The following is an 18743-nucleotide window of genomic DNA, read 5'->3' as shown; positions in this document are numbered from 1 at the left end:
TGAGGAGGGATGGCCATTTTGTGACTTGGGGACCCCGTGGGGGCAGGGTGGTGGTGCTACCCTCTCCTACAGTGTCGAGGATGCCTTATGTCTGGAAGCGGTCCCAGTGAATGCATGGCATTCAGACCCCGAGATGCTTGGCAGGGCCTGCGGGGTGGGGATGGCAGGAACCCACCCAGACATGCAGGGAGCTACCACTTCACCTTCCTATCCAGCTGTAATCCTGGCGAGTAGTTTGATTCAGCACCTGGCTTGAGCAAAAGCCACTGGCAGCAGGGTCATGGGCAGCATGGAGGAGAACGATCGAGGAGACTAGCTCTGGGCAGGGAGAGCACGACCCAAAACAGGCCTGCCAGAGCCCCTTATCCTCCAGGCTCAGGATCCCCCGGGGCTCCCAGTGTACATCTGGCCTCTCCCTGCCTCAGGCCCACTCTGAACTCCCCCTGCCCCAAAGCCACATGCCTGCTCCCTGCCCAGCATGGTGCTGGGGGTGTCGGGCCCCAGCCTGAGTCCCCACCCCTGCCCCTGCCCGCAGTCAGAACCTTTGAGGTTTCTGAGGACTTCGAGGAGCGCCTGGAGCGCGAGCACATCGGGTCCACCACCAAGCTGCTCACCCAGACTGACTTCCCGCTGCAGGCCTACGAGCCCAAAGTACAGGTGCCCTACATGGTGCTGCCGGGCCAGTGCCCCCGCAAGATTGAGATCGAGAGGTATGGCTGGGTCGGCGGTGGGAGGTGGCATCTGCCCACCACAAGGGGTGACGGATGGTAGGCAGCTAGGTGACCATCCTCATGGCAGAGGTTACCTAGATGGGTCTGTGTTGCAAGTGTTCCAATCAGCTCTTCTAGCCCTTTGGTTTCTTAGTGGAAACACGTTGCTTTCCTTGCTGTGAAATCAAGGAGGGTGGCTCTTAAGTCAATGTGGTGGGACTGCAGGCAGGATGCAAGGGTATTTGGGGCCCTGGAGAGCGGCTCCAGCCATCACACCACTTCCTCATGGGTTCCAGAGAGCATAGGGCCCTGGAGGGGTCCCTGAGCCCCACCTTTACTGCCTCAACTCCATGGGCCCTTGCTGACACCCGAGGGGGTGACTCACCTGAGCTGAGATGTCATGAGCTCCCTCTGTCTCCCTCGGGCAGGAGGAAGCAGCTCTACCTGAGCCTGGACATCGAGCAGCTGCTGGCCAACGAGGGCATTGACTCCGACAAGCTCATGCCCAGGCACCCAGACCCCCACAACCCCCAGACTATTGAGCAGGGTCATGACCCGCTCTTCCCCATCTATCTCCCACTGAAGGTGAGTCCAGCGTCCACGGAGAGTTGATGGTCAGGAGATGGGGGTGCAAGACCCGAGCAGAGGGGTCAAATTCAAAAGGGGGATCCCCTGGCAATGACAAGCACTTGTATGTCAAACAGGACATCTGCTCCGCAGGGGGAGTTTCAACATCCTAGGCTGGGGCATGGTGGCGGGGGGGTACCCAGCACCCATGGGATGCTGATTCTCTGCTGCTTCTCTGGGAGACTGGGGAAGCCTTTGTGCATGAGTTCTGGCCCCACCCCCTCCTCAGGCGTCAAGAAGCAGCCCAGAGGGACTGTGGAGTAGCGTTCAGCTCCCTTTGACCACTGCGTCTGGGGTCACTGGGCTGGAGAGAGCTGGAGTAGAGGAGGGCAACTGTGTAGCCTCTTTGGAGTTCTGTGGGGAAATGGAGTCCAGGGAGGAGAAAGAGAGAGCATAGCCGGCTCTGGTTTTCACCCACCTCCCTGCCCTTCTCTCCATGGCCCTGACTGTCTCTTGCCTGGCAGTGCGTCTGGGGAGACAGAGTGGAATCTCGATGCACATTACCCTCCTGACAACCTGAATCGCCATCATTTCCGAGTCAGGGTGGGCGCTCAGGAAAATCCAAGGACCGCCTCTTCCACTGATCCTGAGCTGGGTGGTCCTGGCCAGTGGAAGAGAGGGCCTGCTCTGAGTCCCAGTCACCCCTCTGCCTGAACCTCAGGGTAGCTTGTTTGGACAGGGTTTCACGGAGCCCTGTGAGCAGCAGAGGGGGCACTCGGGCCCCTGGTCCCCAGACGTGCATCTGCATCCAGGGAGGAGGCTACCGGGCACCTCTAGCCTCGCATGCTCAGCCCACAGGGGCCGCCAGGATGAGCTGCCTCTGCCCAGCACCTGCTATTTCCTCCTAGGTGTTTGACAATGAGGAGTTTGACTGCCGGACTCCCACTGAGTGGATCAACATGGGCTTGGAGCCAGGGTCTGAGAACAGGAAACCTGTCCCTGGCAAAGCCCTCCTGCCTACCGATGACTTCCTGGGGCACGGTGAGCAGGGCCAGCGGGAGCACGGAGGACAGGATCTTGGTCTGCACCATGCTGTCCTGGCAGCAACCCAGCCACGGACTCCTTGGCTGTCCTGAGCCTCAACCGTGGGAGGCGGTGGCCCCACATTTTGAGGCCTCCCTCCCAGCTAGGATACAGGCCAGAGGGCTGGCCCCACAGGAGGAAAGGCAGGGGCCAGGGATGCCATGGATTGGTGGGCTGGGGAGGGAACAGCTGTGTCTTAAAGAAAAGTCTTCGATTTATTGGTAATGAAAAATAGGCAGGCTTATTAGACATGTTCAAGTGTATATAAGGGGCACAATTCCACTCTATCACCCAGAAACTCCTCTGCCCCACCTGTATCTGTGGCCTCTTGGCTTTCACGTCTGCATGGACAGCACACACACTATGACACACTCATATACTTGCTTTCAAACACACACATTCATAAGCCCACTGTCACGCTCACCCACCATCTCTCACACACACGTACACAGTCATACGCACATTTTCACCACACAAACACACATGTCGACAGTCACCCATTCACAATCGCTGTGACACCCACATCCCCACAGTAATGTTGCACACTTTTGCCAGACCTTAAACTTGTCTGTGTCTGTCCCTCCTTTGGCCCCAGATCTGCCCTGGCAGCCTCGGACGCTCTCTCCAGTCCGCTGCTGTCCAGAGCAGAGCCAGGCTGACCTTCCATGGTTCCCACCCTGGCCTGCATGACTAGTCTCCATGTAGACATCCTAGGAAGGTCCGGGTCTTGAGATTGAAGGTGGCCATCCCCTTGTGCTGGGCGAGGGCCTCTCTGCTCTCTGCCCCATGCGTGGAGGGGGGAGTGAGCCCAATGGGCCGGCGCCCAGACGGGAGACAGGACTCTAGGAGCCACGCTGGTTCTCAGACTGCTCTACCTCCAGGGGGCCCACAGCAAGTCCATTGTGCAAGCTGTAAGTTTGCGTTTCAATTTAAAAACGCATTAATGCTGGAATCAATTTCTCTGAACTAGACAAGAAACCCAGAATGATCCCTTTACTTTGGACTTAATTACAAAAATAATTTAACTCAATTGTTCCCAGATCTCTGATTCTTGGTGATAAAAGCGGAAAGTTTGGGGCTGCATTAACCTTAAATGCACCAGGCAGTGGCTTCCCTGAGGTGCTTCTGCTGATTCCGCTTCACACGGCCCGGGCCCTCAGTGGCGGCTCTAATGGGAGGGACAGGTCGGGAGCCTTTCTGCCAGGGGCCTCTGCTTTCTGCTGGGGGCTTCTCGTGACATCTTTTCCTCTAAGTTGAGCCAAGAACAGGTCAGCATTTTCAGGAAGGGAACTAATTAGGACGAGAAGGGAAAAGCCAAACAGAACCAAAGCCGGTGAGGTTTATCACACCTGTCCTCACCTGCCTGGCATCGGTCAGCGGGAGCATTTACTCGGAATTCCGGCCCGGAGAGGATGTGTACACAGTATGACTTCAGGCTCTGTGAGATATGCAGACAGGGTCAGAGAGTGCCGGGGGAAAAGGTGCTATTTTAGGCAGAGATGCTTCTCCAAGGAAAAGCCACTTGAGCAGGGGACGAGCCAGCATCAAGGTGATGTGGGCGAAGACTGTTGCAGATAGAGGGCGCAGCCGCCGCTGAGGCCCTGAGGCAGGAGCCAGCTCTAGATCAGGGGTAGCCAGATGTCCAGTGTGGCTGGAGAGGGATGAGGAAGGGGGGCAGTGGCAGGAGGTGAGCAAAAGGAGTCAAAAATTTCAGGCCAGGGCATGGGTGCATTCTGACCAAACAGACCCCGAGGCCCACTCTGAAGCCATTGCAGGGTAGCTGTCGTCTTCTACCCTGCCCTGCTCTGATGGAGGGGCTTGGGGGCTCAGCTGCCACATAAGGCCTCAGGACTTCCCTCAGCCTCGAAAGGGTCCAGTTGGAACATGGTGAGCTTTACACCTAGATCCGCAACCGAATCTGTTTGCTTCGGGCTTTCCTGCCTCCCGGTCCCAGCCCTGCTGGCCTGTGTCTCTCGCTGCCCTGAGGGAGCCATGCAGAGACCAGAGCAGAGAGGCCTGGCCCTCCTGGCTCCTCCTGCCCAGCTCAGCTGGGAGGAGGCAGGGCCCCCACCCTGCTGCAGCCAGAGAAAGGGAGTCAGTGTGGCGGGAGAGAGGCCAGATCAGTGACCACCGAGACCTTTCCTAGCACCCACTGCCCACATGCAGCAGCCTCACTCCACCCCATGGCCGGGAGCACTGATAGACTCCCCTCCTGTTTCAGAGGACCCCAAGAGTCAGAAGCTGAAGTACAAGTGGTGCAGTGTCGGTGTCCTGGACTACGACAAGGAGAACAAGCTGTACCTAGTGCACAAGACGAGTGAGGATGGCTTAGTGCGAGATGAGATGGGGAAGCCTATCCTGAATGGCGGGGTCACGCCTGAAGGTACGAGGTCTCTGCCCCTGCCTCAGGCAGACCCCCAGCTCAGGCCCGGCCTGGCCTGTGACTGAGGCCGGCCCCTGCCCAGGGCATAACCAGCTGAGGTCTGAATCCCCCCTTGCTCTCTTGTCCTGTGGCTGTCTGTCCCCCAACCAGTGAGAATCAGAGGACCCACCACTCAGAGACCCCAGGAAGGGCAGCTGGTCGTTATTTGATATGTCACCTCTGAGCAGCTGGCAATGGTGTTTTCAGTGTCATGTTGAGAAGGATCCCAAGGCCCATCAATGAGTGATGTCCGCCCTGGCTGTGGCATCCAGGAATGGGCGCTTGAATAGCCCACTCCTTTGAAACCCCTTGTCCATGCCCAGCTTTTCACATTTAACGAAGCACTTTCATATCCAATCATGATCCAACTTGTGATGTGGGCAGTGCAGGGAGCATTGTCATACCCCTTTCACAGATAGGATGGGGTCACTTGCTCAGGGCCCTGTGCATCAGTGGCAGAGCCAGGCCGGAATCTAGTGCTCCTGCCCAGAGGGCCCCACTGGCTGTTCCTTTGTCCCTCCACCCATCCCCAGGAAGGTCACCCCTCCTGATCTGTCAGTACTGGGTGCCAAGGATCCAGCTCCTCTTCTGTGCTGAGGACCCACGTGTGTTCACACGACGTGTGGTCGAGGCCAACGCCCTGCGCAAGAACACGGAGGCGCTGCTGCTGTACAACCTGTACGTGGACTGCATGCCCTCTGAGGGCCAGCGGCTCGTCAGCGAGCAGAGCCTGAACAAGATCAAGCAGTGGGCCATGAGCACGCCTCGGATGCGCAAAGGGCCCTCGTGAGTCCTCCCCACCCAGACCCTTCCCATACCCAGCAGCACCTCCTCCAGGGAGCTGTCAGTAGGGAGCTAGTGCTGCCCTGTATGTGAGAGGGGTACTCTCCCCGTGCTCATCTGTTTGGGGCTGTCTTGCCCACTATACTATGGACTTCTTGGACCCTGACCAATGCCTTGTTCAGCTCCAGGTCTCTCATTATCAATATGGACTCATGGATTCTTAATTTTATTCCAAGGGTTATAATCTGTTACTACCATGTTTAATTTTCATGCTGAAATTGGCTCAGAGTTGCCCAGTGGGAGCTCTTCAGGCTGCTTCCTGTGTCTTCTTGTTAATGTTTCTGTTATTCTTTGAGCATGTCTTTACTTTCTGGCATAGCAAGAATTTCCAGGGTCATCTTGTACTTTCCCAGACCCAGCCCTGAAATCAACTATTTCTCTAACGGGCCCTGGTTCCTCTTGGTGGGGAATCGCATTTAGAAGACAAAATTTTGGCATTAAGATGTGCTCATTGCTCCTGAGAAATCAAGCTTTGAGGCCCTAGCAGATAGACCTAAGCTATACATATTATTTATTTTACATTATATCATATTATAGTGTTATATTACATTATGTTCCATATAGCCTCCACACATATGTCTAATTATTATATATCTATCTATTGAAATGTCAAAAATCATGAGTTCATATTGATACCTTCACATTTACTTCAAACCACAGGCCTCATTCTTACTTGTGCTTGTTTTTTTATTTCTATTTCTGAAAGAAAATTGGCTTTTATTCTTCATAGTGTATTTACTTATTTGCTCAGACCTAGGATACACAAAGTAATTTCAGTTGCTAATCTGTCCTCTTTGGAGGATAAACTCTGATAAGTAATCTTTGATATTTGTTTAGTTTTCTTTTTTATGTTTAGCCTGGGGGCATACAGTGCAAACGCTAGGTTCAGAAGTTACTTGGTTTAGTTCTCCCCATCCTCCTGAGTGTGATTCATTCATTTAATGAACTATAGCTTGGTCCATTTATTTTATAAATATAAATAAATACATATATGTGTATATATAGAATATAAGCATGATCTAAGTATATGTATATTATATTATAGAATAATGACTCATATATTACATTTTATGTAGTACATATGTATTGAATGTATAGAAAATATACACACGTATGTGTGCATTTCTTTTTATATATAATATATATACCCATATATAAAATATAGTCAGTAGTATATATTACTCAAAAATATATACTCAGAGATTTGTTACTCTTCACCCTCACTCATTCTATCCACATCTCTCATCTTTTCTACTGTGTTCTCACCCATAGGTTACCAAGGTCAGTAGTTTCTGGTTTATCCTTCTTGTATTTCTTTTTGCACAAATGGTCAGATGAGATCAGTCGCTCAGTTGTGTCCGACTCTTTGTGACCCCATGAATCGCAGCACTCCAGGCCTCCCTGTCCATCACCAACTCCTGGAGTTCACTGAGACTCACGTCCATTGAGTCAGTGATGCCATCCAGCCATCTCATCCTCTGTCGTCCCCTTCTCCTCTTGCCCCCAATCCCTCCCAGCATCAGAGTCTTTTCCAATGAGTCAACTCTTCGCATGAGATGGACAAAGTATTGGAGTTTCAGCTTTAGCATCATTCCTTCCAAAGAAATCCCAGGGCTGATCTCCTTTAGAATGGACTGGTTGGATCTCCTTGTAGTCCAAGGGACTCTCAAGAGTCTTCTCCAACACCACAGTTCAAAAGCATCAATTCTTCGGTGCTCAGCCTTCTTCACAGTCCAACTCTCACATCCATACATGACCACAAGAAAAACCATAGCCTTGACTAGACAAACCTTTGTTGGCAAGGTAATGTCTCTGCTTTTGAATATGCTGTCTAGGTTGATCATAACTTTCCTTCCAAGGAGTAAGCGTCTTTTAATTTCATGGCTGCAGTCACCATCTGCAGTGATTTTGGAGCCCAGAAAAATAAATCTGACACTGTTTCCACTGTTTCCCCATCTATTTCCCATGTTCTTATCCCCCCTGTTACATGATGAGTAGCACACCATAGATACTCATTTTTATCTTGCCTTTTTCACTTATGATGCATCCTGGGAATCAGTCCTTTTCAGTTCATTCTCTTTTTACAGCTGCATGGTCATCTGTTGTGTGGATGTACCATGTATCATGGTTTATTCAACCATTTGCTAATACATAGGCATTTAGGTCGGAGAAGGCAGTGGCACCCCACTCCAGTACTCTTGCCTGGAAAATCCCATGGACGGAGGAGCCTGGTGGGCTGCAGTCCATGGGGTCGCTAAGTGTTGGACACGACTGAGCGACTTCACTTTCACTTTTCACTTTCATGCATTGGAGAAGGAAATGGCAACCCACTCCAGTGTTCTTGCTTGGAGAATCCCAGGGATGAGGGAGCCTGGTGGGCTGCCGTCTGTGGGATCGCACAGAGTTGGACACGACTGAAGTGACTTAGCAGGCATTTAGGTACTTTCCAGCGTTTTGCAATTACAAACAGTGTTATGAATAAATAATCTTGTGCGTGTGTATATTGATACTGGTGGAGGTATAGCTTTAGTATTCTCCCACACTCCAAGAGTACTGGAGGGGGTTGCCATTCCCTTCTCCAGGGGATCTTCCTGACCAGGGATTGAACCTGGGTCTCCTGCATAGTGGAGTTGCTAGGCAAAAAGACAAGTACTTACTGATCACCAGCTTCTCCTCCATAATGATTTTGTATGCCCGCCAGCAATGTGTGAGAGTACCTGTTTCCCCACATCCTTGTCAAGAGTGAGCTGCTTATTATACTATTAAATTTTTTTGCCAGTCTGGAAGGTAAGTCTATAAGTAGTACAAGTAAGGCTGAATGTCTTTTGAATCTTTTCATATGATTAAGGGCAATTTTTATATCTTTTTATGACTTGTCCACATTTTATGCTCATTTTTTTTTCTTTTAGTTTTTGCGGTATTTTCCCTCTAATATTAAGAGTTCTTTGTATATTAGGGATATTAGTTCTTTAGCTGTGTGATACATGTTGTAAATATTTTCTCCTGGTTTGTCAGTTGTATATTAACTTTGCCTATGGTAATTTTGGGGCTTCCTGGTGGCTCAGATGGAAAAGAATCTGCCTGCAATGCAGGAGACCTGGATTCGATCCCTGGGTTGGGAAGACCCCCTGGAGGAAGGCATGGCAACCCACTCCAGTGTTCTTGCCTGGAGAATCCCCATGGACAGAGAAGCCTGGTGGGCTACAGTCCCTGGGGTCTCAAAGAGTCAGACACAACTGAGCGACTAAGCACAGCACAGCACGTGGTAATTTTTGCAGTATAACTTAAAAACATGTAAACAATTTTATTAGCCATTCTATTACATCTGGATTTTGAATCATAGTTACAGTCTTTCCCTATATTGAGGTTTTCTTCTAGAACTGGTATGGCTTCATGCTTTTGCCTTTTACATCCTTGATTCATCCTTATGAATGGTGTGTGGTATGGATCCAATTTTATCCTTTTCCAAATGACTAGTGTTTATTAAACATTTTTTAACACCCATCAACATTTGTTGAAACCTCTATCTTTGACCTGGTGATTTGGGAGGCCACCTTTATACACTAATTTCCTTGTGTACTTTGGTCTATTTCTGAAGTTTCTGTTCTATTCCATTGTTCTGTGTCTATTCATACACTCGTACTACAGTTTTAATTATAGATATTTTACAGTGTGTTTTAATGTCTTGTCAGGCCATTCCCCCTTTGTATTAATAGCTTTTCCCTTTCAGTGTTTTTCTGGCAATTCTTGCATGTTTGTTTGTTTTAATGAGTTATTTTTTTAAATAGTGGGAAAATATACATAATATAAAATTCACCGTTTTAACCATTTCTAAGTGGCATTTCTCAGTGGCATTAAGTGTGTGCACATTATTATCCTGTTATCACTGCCATCCATCCACAGGATGTTCATTGTCCCACAGTGAAGCTCTGCACCCATTAAACTATAAGACCCCCTTCTCCTCTCACCCAGCCCCTGGCAACCACCGTTCTGCTTTCTGTCTCTATGAATTTGAATTCCTAAGTGCTTCATATGAATCGTGCATTACTTGTCTTTTTGTGACTCCTCCTTTCATTTAACATAATGTCTTCTAGTATCATCCATGTTGTAGCACACACCAGAATTCCCTTCCTTTTTAAGGCTGAGTAATATTCCGTTGTGCATATATAGCACATTTTCTTTGTCTGTTCATCTGTTGATGGACACTTGATTGCGCCTGCCTTTTGGCTCTTAGGAATAATTCTGCTGTGAGCATGGGTGCACAAAGATCTCTTCATGTCCCTACTTTCTGTTCTCCTGAGAAGAAGCGGAGCTCCACTTCTTTTCCAAAAGCGGAATTACTAGATCATCTGTCAGTTCTATTTGTTGCTGTTTAGTTTTTGTCTCATTATCATAAATTCGACTCTGTAATTCAGCGACACTTGGAGGGGATAAGGAAAACATAAAACCCAAAAAACTGCAGTGAGAGCACAAAGAATATAGGCTATTATGAGCAGGTGGGAAAAGGAATGGTCCGTGGTTAAGATAAAATACAAGTCAAATTTATTAGAGCTATCCACATGCAGCAATGGCGAGCTTCTCAGCAGCTTGCTTCTGAGCTTCTTGCCAAATCTGGTGCTTGCCAAACCCAAAGCACTCTGTGGTTTTCACAGTAATGGTGCCCTCCTTCACCTTGCAAAAGACCACGTGCTTGCAGCCCAACCACTCAACCTTGGTAGTGTACATGAAAAATGGCACGGTTTATGTGGGTCCAGAATTTGCCATGTACAGGATGCTAGGACCCACTGCTTCAGGGTGATTGTATAGTATAGTGAAGTGGCTCAATCGTGTCCGACTCTTTGCGACCCTGTGGACTGTAGCCTACCAGGCTTCTCCATCTGTGGGATTCTCCAGGCAAGAATACTGGAGTGGGTTCCCATTTCCTTCTCCAGGGGATCTTCCCGACCCAGGGATCAAACCCAGGTCTCCTGCATTGAAGGCAGACACTTTAACTGCTGAGCCACCAGGGAAGCATCACATTTCTTCTTGTAGTTGACTTGCTGCCCATGCCTCTACAGGATATGAAGTCACCACCCAGGAACATAAATCCTGGAATAATGCTGTGACAGTAGGGACCTTGATAACCAAAATCCTTTCTCCTCAGTGCTCAGAATACTAAAGTTTTCTGCTGTCTTTGGAACTTTGTCTGCATATAGCTCAAAGGAGGCATGGCCAAGGACTCACATTGACAGTGAATGTTGAAGAACACTGTGGGTTGACCATGGTGGGATGGTACAGCGTGGCTCCATGGTCACACCATGGGATGTGGTATAGGGTGGATGTGGTACCACCATGGTGGGGTGGTACAGGGTGGCTCCAGGTGACATCGGTGGTGTTGGCAAAGCCCTGTTTTTATTTTTTTTGAGAAACCACCATCCTGTTTTCCATAGCAATTGCACCTTTTTACATTCCCGCAGCAGGGCACAAGGGATTCAAATTTCTCCATATCCTCACTGACACTTGTTATTTTCTGGGTTTTTTTCTTTATAGTAGCCATTCTACAGGGTGATTTTTATCTGCATTTTCCTAATGCTTACTGCAATGGCACCCCACTCCAGTACTCTTGCCTGGAAAATCCCATGGATGGAGGAGCCTGGTGGGCTGCAGTCCATGGGGTCGAGAAGAGTCAACACGACTGAGGGACTTGACTTTCACCTTTCACTTTCATGCATTGGAGAAGGAAACGGCAACCCACTCCAGTGTTCTTGCCTGGAGAATCCCAGGGACAGGGGAGCCTGGTGGGCTGCCGTCTATGGGGTCACACAGAGTCGGACATGACTGGAGTGACTTAGCAGCAGCAGCAGCAGCAATGCTTAGTGATGTTGAACATCTTTTCATGTGCCTATTGGCTGTTTTGTGTATTCTTATTTGGAGAAATGTGTATTCAAATTCGTTGCTTGTACTTTTGGTTCTTTATGTACTCTGGATATTAATCCCTTATCAGATATGTGATTTGAAGATATTCTCTCCCATTCCATGGGTTGCCTTTTTATTCTGTTGATAGTGTCTTTTGTGTAACTAGGACACAGAGGTTTTCATTTTGGTGAAGCCCAATTTGTCAATTTTTCCTTATTGTTATGCTTTTGGCACCATGTATAAGAAAATCATCACCAAATCCAATGTCATGAACCTTTCTCCCATGTGTCCTTTTAAGAATCTTACAGTGTTAGCTCTTATGTTCAGATTTGTGATCCATTTTGAGTTAAATTTTGTATATGGTCTTAGGTAAGGGTCCAGCTTCATTCTTTTGCATGTGAATATCCAGTTTTCCCAGCACAATGTATTAAAAAGGCTGTCTTCCCCATTGAATGATGTTGGCACCCTTGTTGAAAATCATTTGGTTATTTATGTGAGGGTTTATTTCCGGACTCTCTTTTCTATTCCACTGGTCTATCCGTCTGTCTTTATGCCAGTACCACATATTTTGATTACTGTAGGTTTGTAATTATTTCTGAAATTGAAAAATGTGTCTTCCCACTTTGTTCTTCTTTTTCAAGTTTGTTTTGGTTATTTGGGGGTTCCTTGAGATTCCACATGAAATTTAGGATGGATTTTTGTGTTTTTGCAAAAAAAGTTGTTGAGTTTTTGATAGGGAATTGCTATGCTTATTTCTCCATGTGAGCTTTAGTATCAACTTTTCTAGGTCTGTTTTGGAAATATTTGGTATTTTTATTGGGATTGCATTATATTTTTCAATTACTTTAGGTATAGCTGATGTCTTTGGGATCTTAAATTGACCTATCCAAGAACAAGGCATGTTTGTCCATTTACTCAAGTCCACCTTTGTGTCTTTCAGGAGTGCTTTGAAGTTTTATTCATGTAGGTTTTGCATATTGCTCATTAAGTATTGGATTGACCAAAAAATTTGGTTTGCATTTTTCCGTACAGTGTTATGGAAAAATCCAAATAAATTTTTTGGTTAATACAATATTTTATCTTCTTTGTTGTTATGAATAGGCTTTCTCTACTATTATGTCTACTGATTGATTTCTTTGTACTAATTTACATTCTGTTACCTTCCTGAAATCATTTACTGTTTGAGTTTATCATTGATTCTCTAGGGCTTTCTAAGTGCACACTATCTAGAAATAGAGATAGTTTTACTTATTATATTCCTATTCTTCTTCTGATTGGGCTTCCCCAGTGGCTCAGTGGTAAAGAATCCGCCTACAATGCAGGAGCCTCAGGAGATGCAGGTTTGATCCCTGTGTTGGGCAGATACCCTGGAGGAGGGCATGGCAACCCACTCCAGTATTCTTGCCTGGAGAATCCCATGGACAAAGGAGCCTGGAGCGTTACAGTCCATAGGGTCGAAAAGAGTTGGACACAACTGAAGCGACTTAGCATGCATGCAGTCTTCTAATTACTTTCTCTTGTCTAATTGCAGTCTCTAATTCCTCCAGTAACAATATTGGATAGTAGTGGAGACAGTAGGCATCATTACCTTATTCCTAATATTAGTGGAAATACCTCTAGTGTTTCTCCATTAAGAAAAATGCTAGCTTTTGGGTTTTGTTTACTTAATAATGTACCTGTTGATTTCTATTTTCTTAAATTTTGTCATATATTTCTAGATACATTTAAATGTATTAAAAATGTCATACATTTAAAAATACCAGTGGAGATAATCATGTTTGTCTCCTTAGATCTATTCCTATGGTGAATTATATTAATTGATTTCCTAATATTGAGTTGGACACAACTGAGCAACTGAACTAAACTGAATATTGAAACAAACTTGCAGTCCTTTAATAAATCTCACTTAGCCATGGTGTATCATTTCTTAATGTAGTATTAGGTTTTGTTGGTTAATAAGCTATTTAGAAGTTTATCATTGATGTGATGTTGGTCTGTAATTTTTTTTTGTACTGTCTTTAACAGGTTTGAAGCAAAGTTATACTTACTTCATATAAAGAATTTTGACATTTTCCTTCAGTACTCTGGAACAATTTATATTGCATTGGGGCTATGTGGTCATCCTTTCATAAACCATTTGGACGTGGTGTTTTTTTAGTTTTTCTGTAACTTAATTTTTCTACAGAAATTGGTCTATTTAAGCTTTCTTTTTCCAATGGAGTCAATTTTGTTATATTTTATTTCTCTAGAAAATTATCATATTGTCTAGATTTTAATATATATTTGCATAGAAATATGCAATATGATTTAAAATCTTTTTCATTTTAACATTGCCTTCCTTAGTCACCTCTTATTTTGTAGAATTATGTTCTCTTTTTTACTTTATTAAGTTACTTGTGATTTGTTTGGATTGTTAATTTAAAAACATAGGATTTAGGATTATTAATTTGATTGACTTTATTACATCTCTATCATTCTACTTTTGTTTTTATTATTTCCTTCCTTTTGGCTTATGTTTTGCTATATTCATAGTCTGTGTGCACGTGTGTATTTGTGCTGGGTGTTTAATTCACTTATTTATATTCTTGTTGATAAATGGGCTTAAGACTATGAATTTTCTTCTGATAACTTTAAAAATGCAGTAGTCTGCTGATTCTGATATGTAGTAGTTCATTTTTTTTAATTACAAAAATTTGATTTTTGTTTTCTATTTCATCATAGAGTTTAATATAAGGTTTTAACTTTTTTCCATATGGAAACTACTTGCTACAATGTTAGTAATTTCTAGTTTTGTTGTATTGAGATCAGAGAGTGTTATTTTTAATATTTCTACTATATAGAACTTGCTGGTATTTTCTGTATGACAGTATGTGATCAGTGTTTGTGAATGTTCCACTTGCACTTGAGAAGAGGTGTATTCCTATGATAAAGGTACAAAAGTTTTATATATGCGTCTACTCCATAAAAATCTACCTTATTGGTTATACTATTTACATCTTCTGCATCTTCACTTACTCTTGTGCAGTGAGAGAAGTGTGTTATATTATCACTATAAATTGATATTTTTAGCATTTAAAAGTATCCTTGATCAGGTCTAATGCTTTTTGACCTGACTTTTACTTTGCTTGATATCACAATTGTAACTTGCTGGGGTTTTTTTTTGCTGTTGTTTCCATTAAATATATGTATATAGATATAATCTTTGCCCCTCCCTCTATTTTCAATCCTTCTGAATTAGTTTGTTGCAGGTAGGTCTCTTGTTTTCACCATATAGTTGAGTTTTACTTTGTGAGTCAAACTAAGAATCTTTTTCCTTGTGAAAAGTGAGTTAAGCCCATTCACTTCTATGGATACGGCTGATAGGTTTGATCTCATCTCTGTCATGTTGTTTCACATGAAAATTATTATGCGTGTTATAATAGGATACTGTTTCTTTCTCCTCATAATGCGTTTTCTTTGTTCTTTTACTTAAAATTTTTCTTTTGGTATTTAGGACAGTTTGTACCTTTATTTTACTGGTTTCTTTTGTGCTTATCCTTTTACAGTGCTCATAATTTCCTGCTTCCTTATTTAACCTTCTCCTCTCCAGTCTGTCGGTTTTTGATGTGTCTGCTAACCTTCTATTTCCTATGCAACAGTACTTGATCTTATTTTACTTATCTCATCCTTTTTCCCTCCCATTTTAAGTTGCCTTTTTCCAATTAGTATTCTAAGATAATATTCTTCCACTTTCATCTCTCTGTGTTCATCTTCAATCTACTATATTAAGTATATGAACCCTTTTCCTGAAGTTTCCCCTGTCATCTTGCAGGAAAGGCGATACCCTCTCCCTTCCTATACCCTTCTAGGTTCTTGGCTGGGTGTCAGTGACAGAAAACAGATTAACAAGAGGGAAGCTTGTTTGAGTTTTATGTGACATGGGAGCATTCATATGGAAATAAGGACGAAGAGGTTAAACCTGAGTGCTTTTATACTGGGTTTGATGAAGAATGGAAGGTTTCAGGAAGTGTGATAGGACAAACGGATATGAACTGAGTCGCCCGGGGGAGCTTAACAAGGTCTGTACATTCCCGTTGCTCTTGGCCTCCTCCATCCTGGAGCTAAGGATGTCTCCTTCCTCCAGGTAAGGGGTGCTATCTCTCACTTGAGGGTCTTATGACCTGCTTCAGGGGAAGGTCAGAGAATCCTTCCTGCACCTTCTGTTTTTGTGATCCTTCAGCTTAGAACATTCTGTGCCAAGGTACCATGTTTTTGGGTGGTGTGTCCTGAACCCCATCAGTCTCTTGACTGGTTGAAGCTCCTGGAAGATTCCTTATAAAGGGCTCAAAGGTATCGTGTTAGAGTTCTTGCATATTTAAAACTTGAATGACAGCTTGACTGGATATAAAATTCTTGGTTCATATACTTTTGTTCCTTGCTTTTAAAAATGCTATTCTCTTGTCTTGCTTTGTATGTTCTTTTTGAGACATCTGATGTCAAAATCCCCTTCACTTGTAAGTTGTTTGATTTTTTTTTTTCCTTGGAGGCCTTGGAGACTTTTTTCATCTTTAGTCATTTTACTAGGGTACATCTTAGAGTTGATCATTCTGGATATTTTTTCCCAGGTACACAATTGGCCTTTTAAATGTTTAAATTCAGATATTCTTTTATTTCTGGAAAATTTTCTTGAATTGTTGTTTTAAATATTAGTTCTGTTCCATTGTTTTCTTTTCATCAGAGACTCCATCCTATCTTCCTCTCTATCATGTTGCTTCTTATTAACCTGTTTTTTAAAAAAACTTTCTTTTCAATTTATTTTTTTATTGAAGGATAATTGTTTTACAGAATTTTGTTGTTTTCTGTCAAACCTCAGCATGAATCAGCCATAGGTATACATATATCCCCTCCCTTTTGAACCTCCCTCCCATCTGCCTCCCCATCCCACCCCTCTAGGTTGATACAGAGTCCCTGTTTGAGTTTCCTGAGCCATACAGCAAATTCCCATTGGCTATCTCTTTTACATATGGAAAAGTAAGTTTCCATGTTACTCTCTCCATGCATCTCAACCTCTCCTCTCTTCTCCCCATGTCTATAAGTCGGTTTTCGATGTTTGTTTCTCCATTGCTGCCCTGTAAATAAATTCTTCAGTACCATTTTTCCAGATTCTGTATATGTGCGTTAGAATATGATATTTATCTTTCTTTTAATGACTCACTTCACTCTGTATAATAGGTTCTAGGTTCATCCACCTCATCAGAACTGACTCAAATGCATTCCTTTTTTATGGTTGAGTAATATTCCATTGTGTATATGTACCACAACTTCTTTATCCATTCATCTGTCAATGGACATCTAGGTTGCTTCCATGTTCTAGCTATTGTAAATAGTGCTGCAATGAACAATGCGATACATGTGTCTCTTTCAATTTTGGTTTCCAGGGTATATGCCTAGGAATGGGATTGCTGGGTCATATGGTAGTTTTATTCATAGATTTTTAAGGAATCTCCATACCATCTTCCATAATGGCTGTATCAATTTACATTCCCACCAACAGTGCAAGAGCGTTCCCTTTTCTCCACACCCTCTCCAGCATTTACTGTTTGTAGACTTTTTGATGAGGGCCATTCTGACTGGTGTGAGGTGATAGCTCATTGTGGTTTTGATTTGCATTTCTCTAATAATGAGCAATGTTGAGCATTATTTCATGTGTTTGTTAGCCATCTGTGTGTCTTCTTTGGATAAATATCTGTTTAGGTCTTTTTCCCACTTTTTGATTGGGTTGTTTGTTTTTCTGGCAGTGAGTTGTATGAGCTGCTTATTGTTTCATTTGCTTTTATTTTCTCCTATTCTGAGGGTTGTCTTTTCATCTTGCTTATAGTTTCCTTTGCCATGCAAAAGCTGTTAAGTTTAATCAGGTCTCACTTTTTTACTTTTGTTTTTATTTCCATTACTCTAGGAGGTGGGTCATGCTTTGATTTATGTCATCAAGTGTTCCACGTATGTTTTTCTCTAATAGTTTTATAGTTTCTGGTCTTACATGTAGGTCTTTAATCCATTTTGAGTTTATCTTTGTGTATGGTGTTAGGAAGTGTTCTAATTTCATTCTTTTACACATAGCTGTCCAGTTTTCCCAGCATCATTTATTGAAGACGCTGTCTTTGCCGCATTGTATATTCTTGCCTCCTTTGTCAAAATTAAGGTACCCATAGGTTCATGGGTTTATTTCTGGGCTTTCTATCTTGTTCCATTGGTCTATATTTCTGTTTTTGTGCCAGCACCATCCTGTCTTGATGACTGTAGTTTTGTAGTATAATCTGAAGTTGGGAAGGTTGATTCCTCCAGCTCCATTCTTCTTTCTCAAGATTGCTTTGGCTGTTCGGTGTCTTTTGTGTTTCTATATGAATTGTGAAATATTTTGTTTTAGTTCTGTGAAAAATGCCATTGGTAATTTGATAGGGATCACATTGAATCTGTAGATTGCATTTGGTAGTATAGTCATTTTCCAATATTGATTCTTCCTGCCCAGGAACATGGACTATCTCTCCATCTGTTTATGTTGTCTTTGATTTCTTTCATCAGTGTCTTATAATCTTCTGTGTACAGTTCTTTTGTATCCTTGGTTAAATTTACTCCTAGATATTTATTTCTTTTTGTTGCAATGGTGCATGGAATTGATTCCTTAATTTCTCTTTCTGGTTTTTCATTGCCAAAGCAATCTTAGTATATAGAAATGCAAGGGATTTCTGTGTATTGATTTTATATCCTGTAGCTTTGCTAAGTTCACTGATTAGCTCTAGTAATTTTCTGATATTATCTTTAGGCTTTTCTATGTACAGTATCATGTCATCTGCAAACAGTGAGAGCTTTACTTCTTTTCCGATCTGGATTCCTTGTATTTCTTTTTCTTCTCTGATTGCTGTAGCTTGGACTTCCAGAACTATGTTGAATAATAGTGGTGAAAGTGGACACCCTTGTCTTGTTCCTGATTTTAGGGGGAATGCTTTCAGTTTTTCACCATGGAGAATGATGTTTGCTGTAGGCTTATCCTGTATGGCCTTTACTATGTTGAGGTAGGTTCTTTGTATGCCCATTTTTTGAAGAGTTTTAATCATAAATGGATGCGGAATTTTGTCAAAGGCTTTTTCTGCATCTATTGAGATTATCATATGATTTTTATCTTTCAATTTGTGAATATGGTGTATCACATTAGTTGACTTGCATATATTGAAAAATCCTTGCATACC

The 18743-nt window shown here is 43.9% G+C and overlaps 1 protein-coding gene across 6 annotated transcripts in view; it reads left to right on the top strand.

The window, feature by feature from the left end:
- DNAH1 (dynein axonemal heavy chain 1) overlaps positions 1–18743 on the top strand; it is an 86506-nt gene that overhangs the window by 12346 nt on the left and 55417 nt on the right. For all 6 annotated transcript variants that reach the window (XR_011563023.1, XM_070776577.1, XM_070776576.1 and 3 more), the window contains exons 6-10: positions 536–710; positions 1139–1295; positions 2186–2318; positions 4582–4743; positions 5316–5568. Coding sequence is in view for 5 of the 6 variants with exons in the window: in XM_070776577.1 (XP_070632678.1) it covers positions 536–710; positions 1139–1295; positions 2186–2318; positions 4582–4743; positions 5316–5568 (880 nt within the window). In the remaining variant the exon portion in view is untranslated. The remainder of the gene's footprint in view (positions 1–535; positions 711–1138; positions 1296–2185; positions 2319–4581; positions 4744–5315; positions 5569–18743) is intronic.

Source organism: Bos indicus, chromosome 22 (genome assembly GCF_029378745.1).
Source record: "Bos indicus isolate NIAB-ARS_2022 breed Sahiwal x Tharparkar chromosome 22, NIAB-ARS_B.indTharparkar_mat_pri_1.0, whole genome shotgun sequence".
Taxonomy (NCBI): Eukaryota; Metazoa; Chordata; class Mammalia; order Artiodactyla; family Bovidae; genus Bos; species Bos indicus.
Note: the sequence above shows the minus strand (reverse complement) of the source record. Positions and strands in the feature narration are given on the sequence as shown.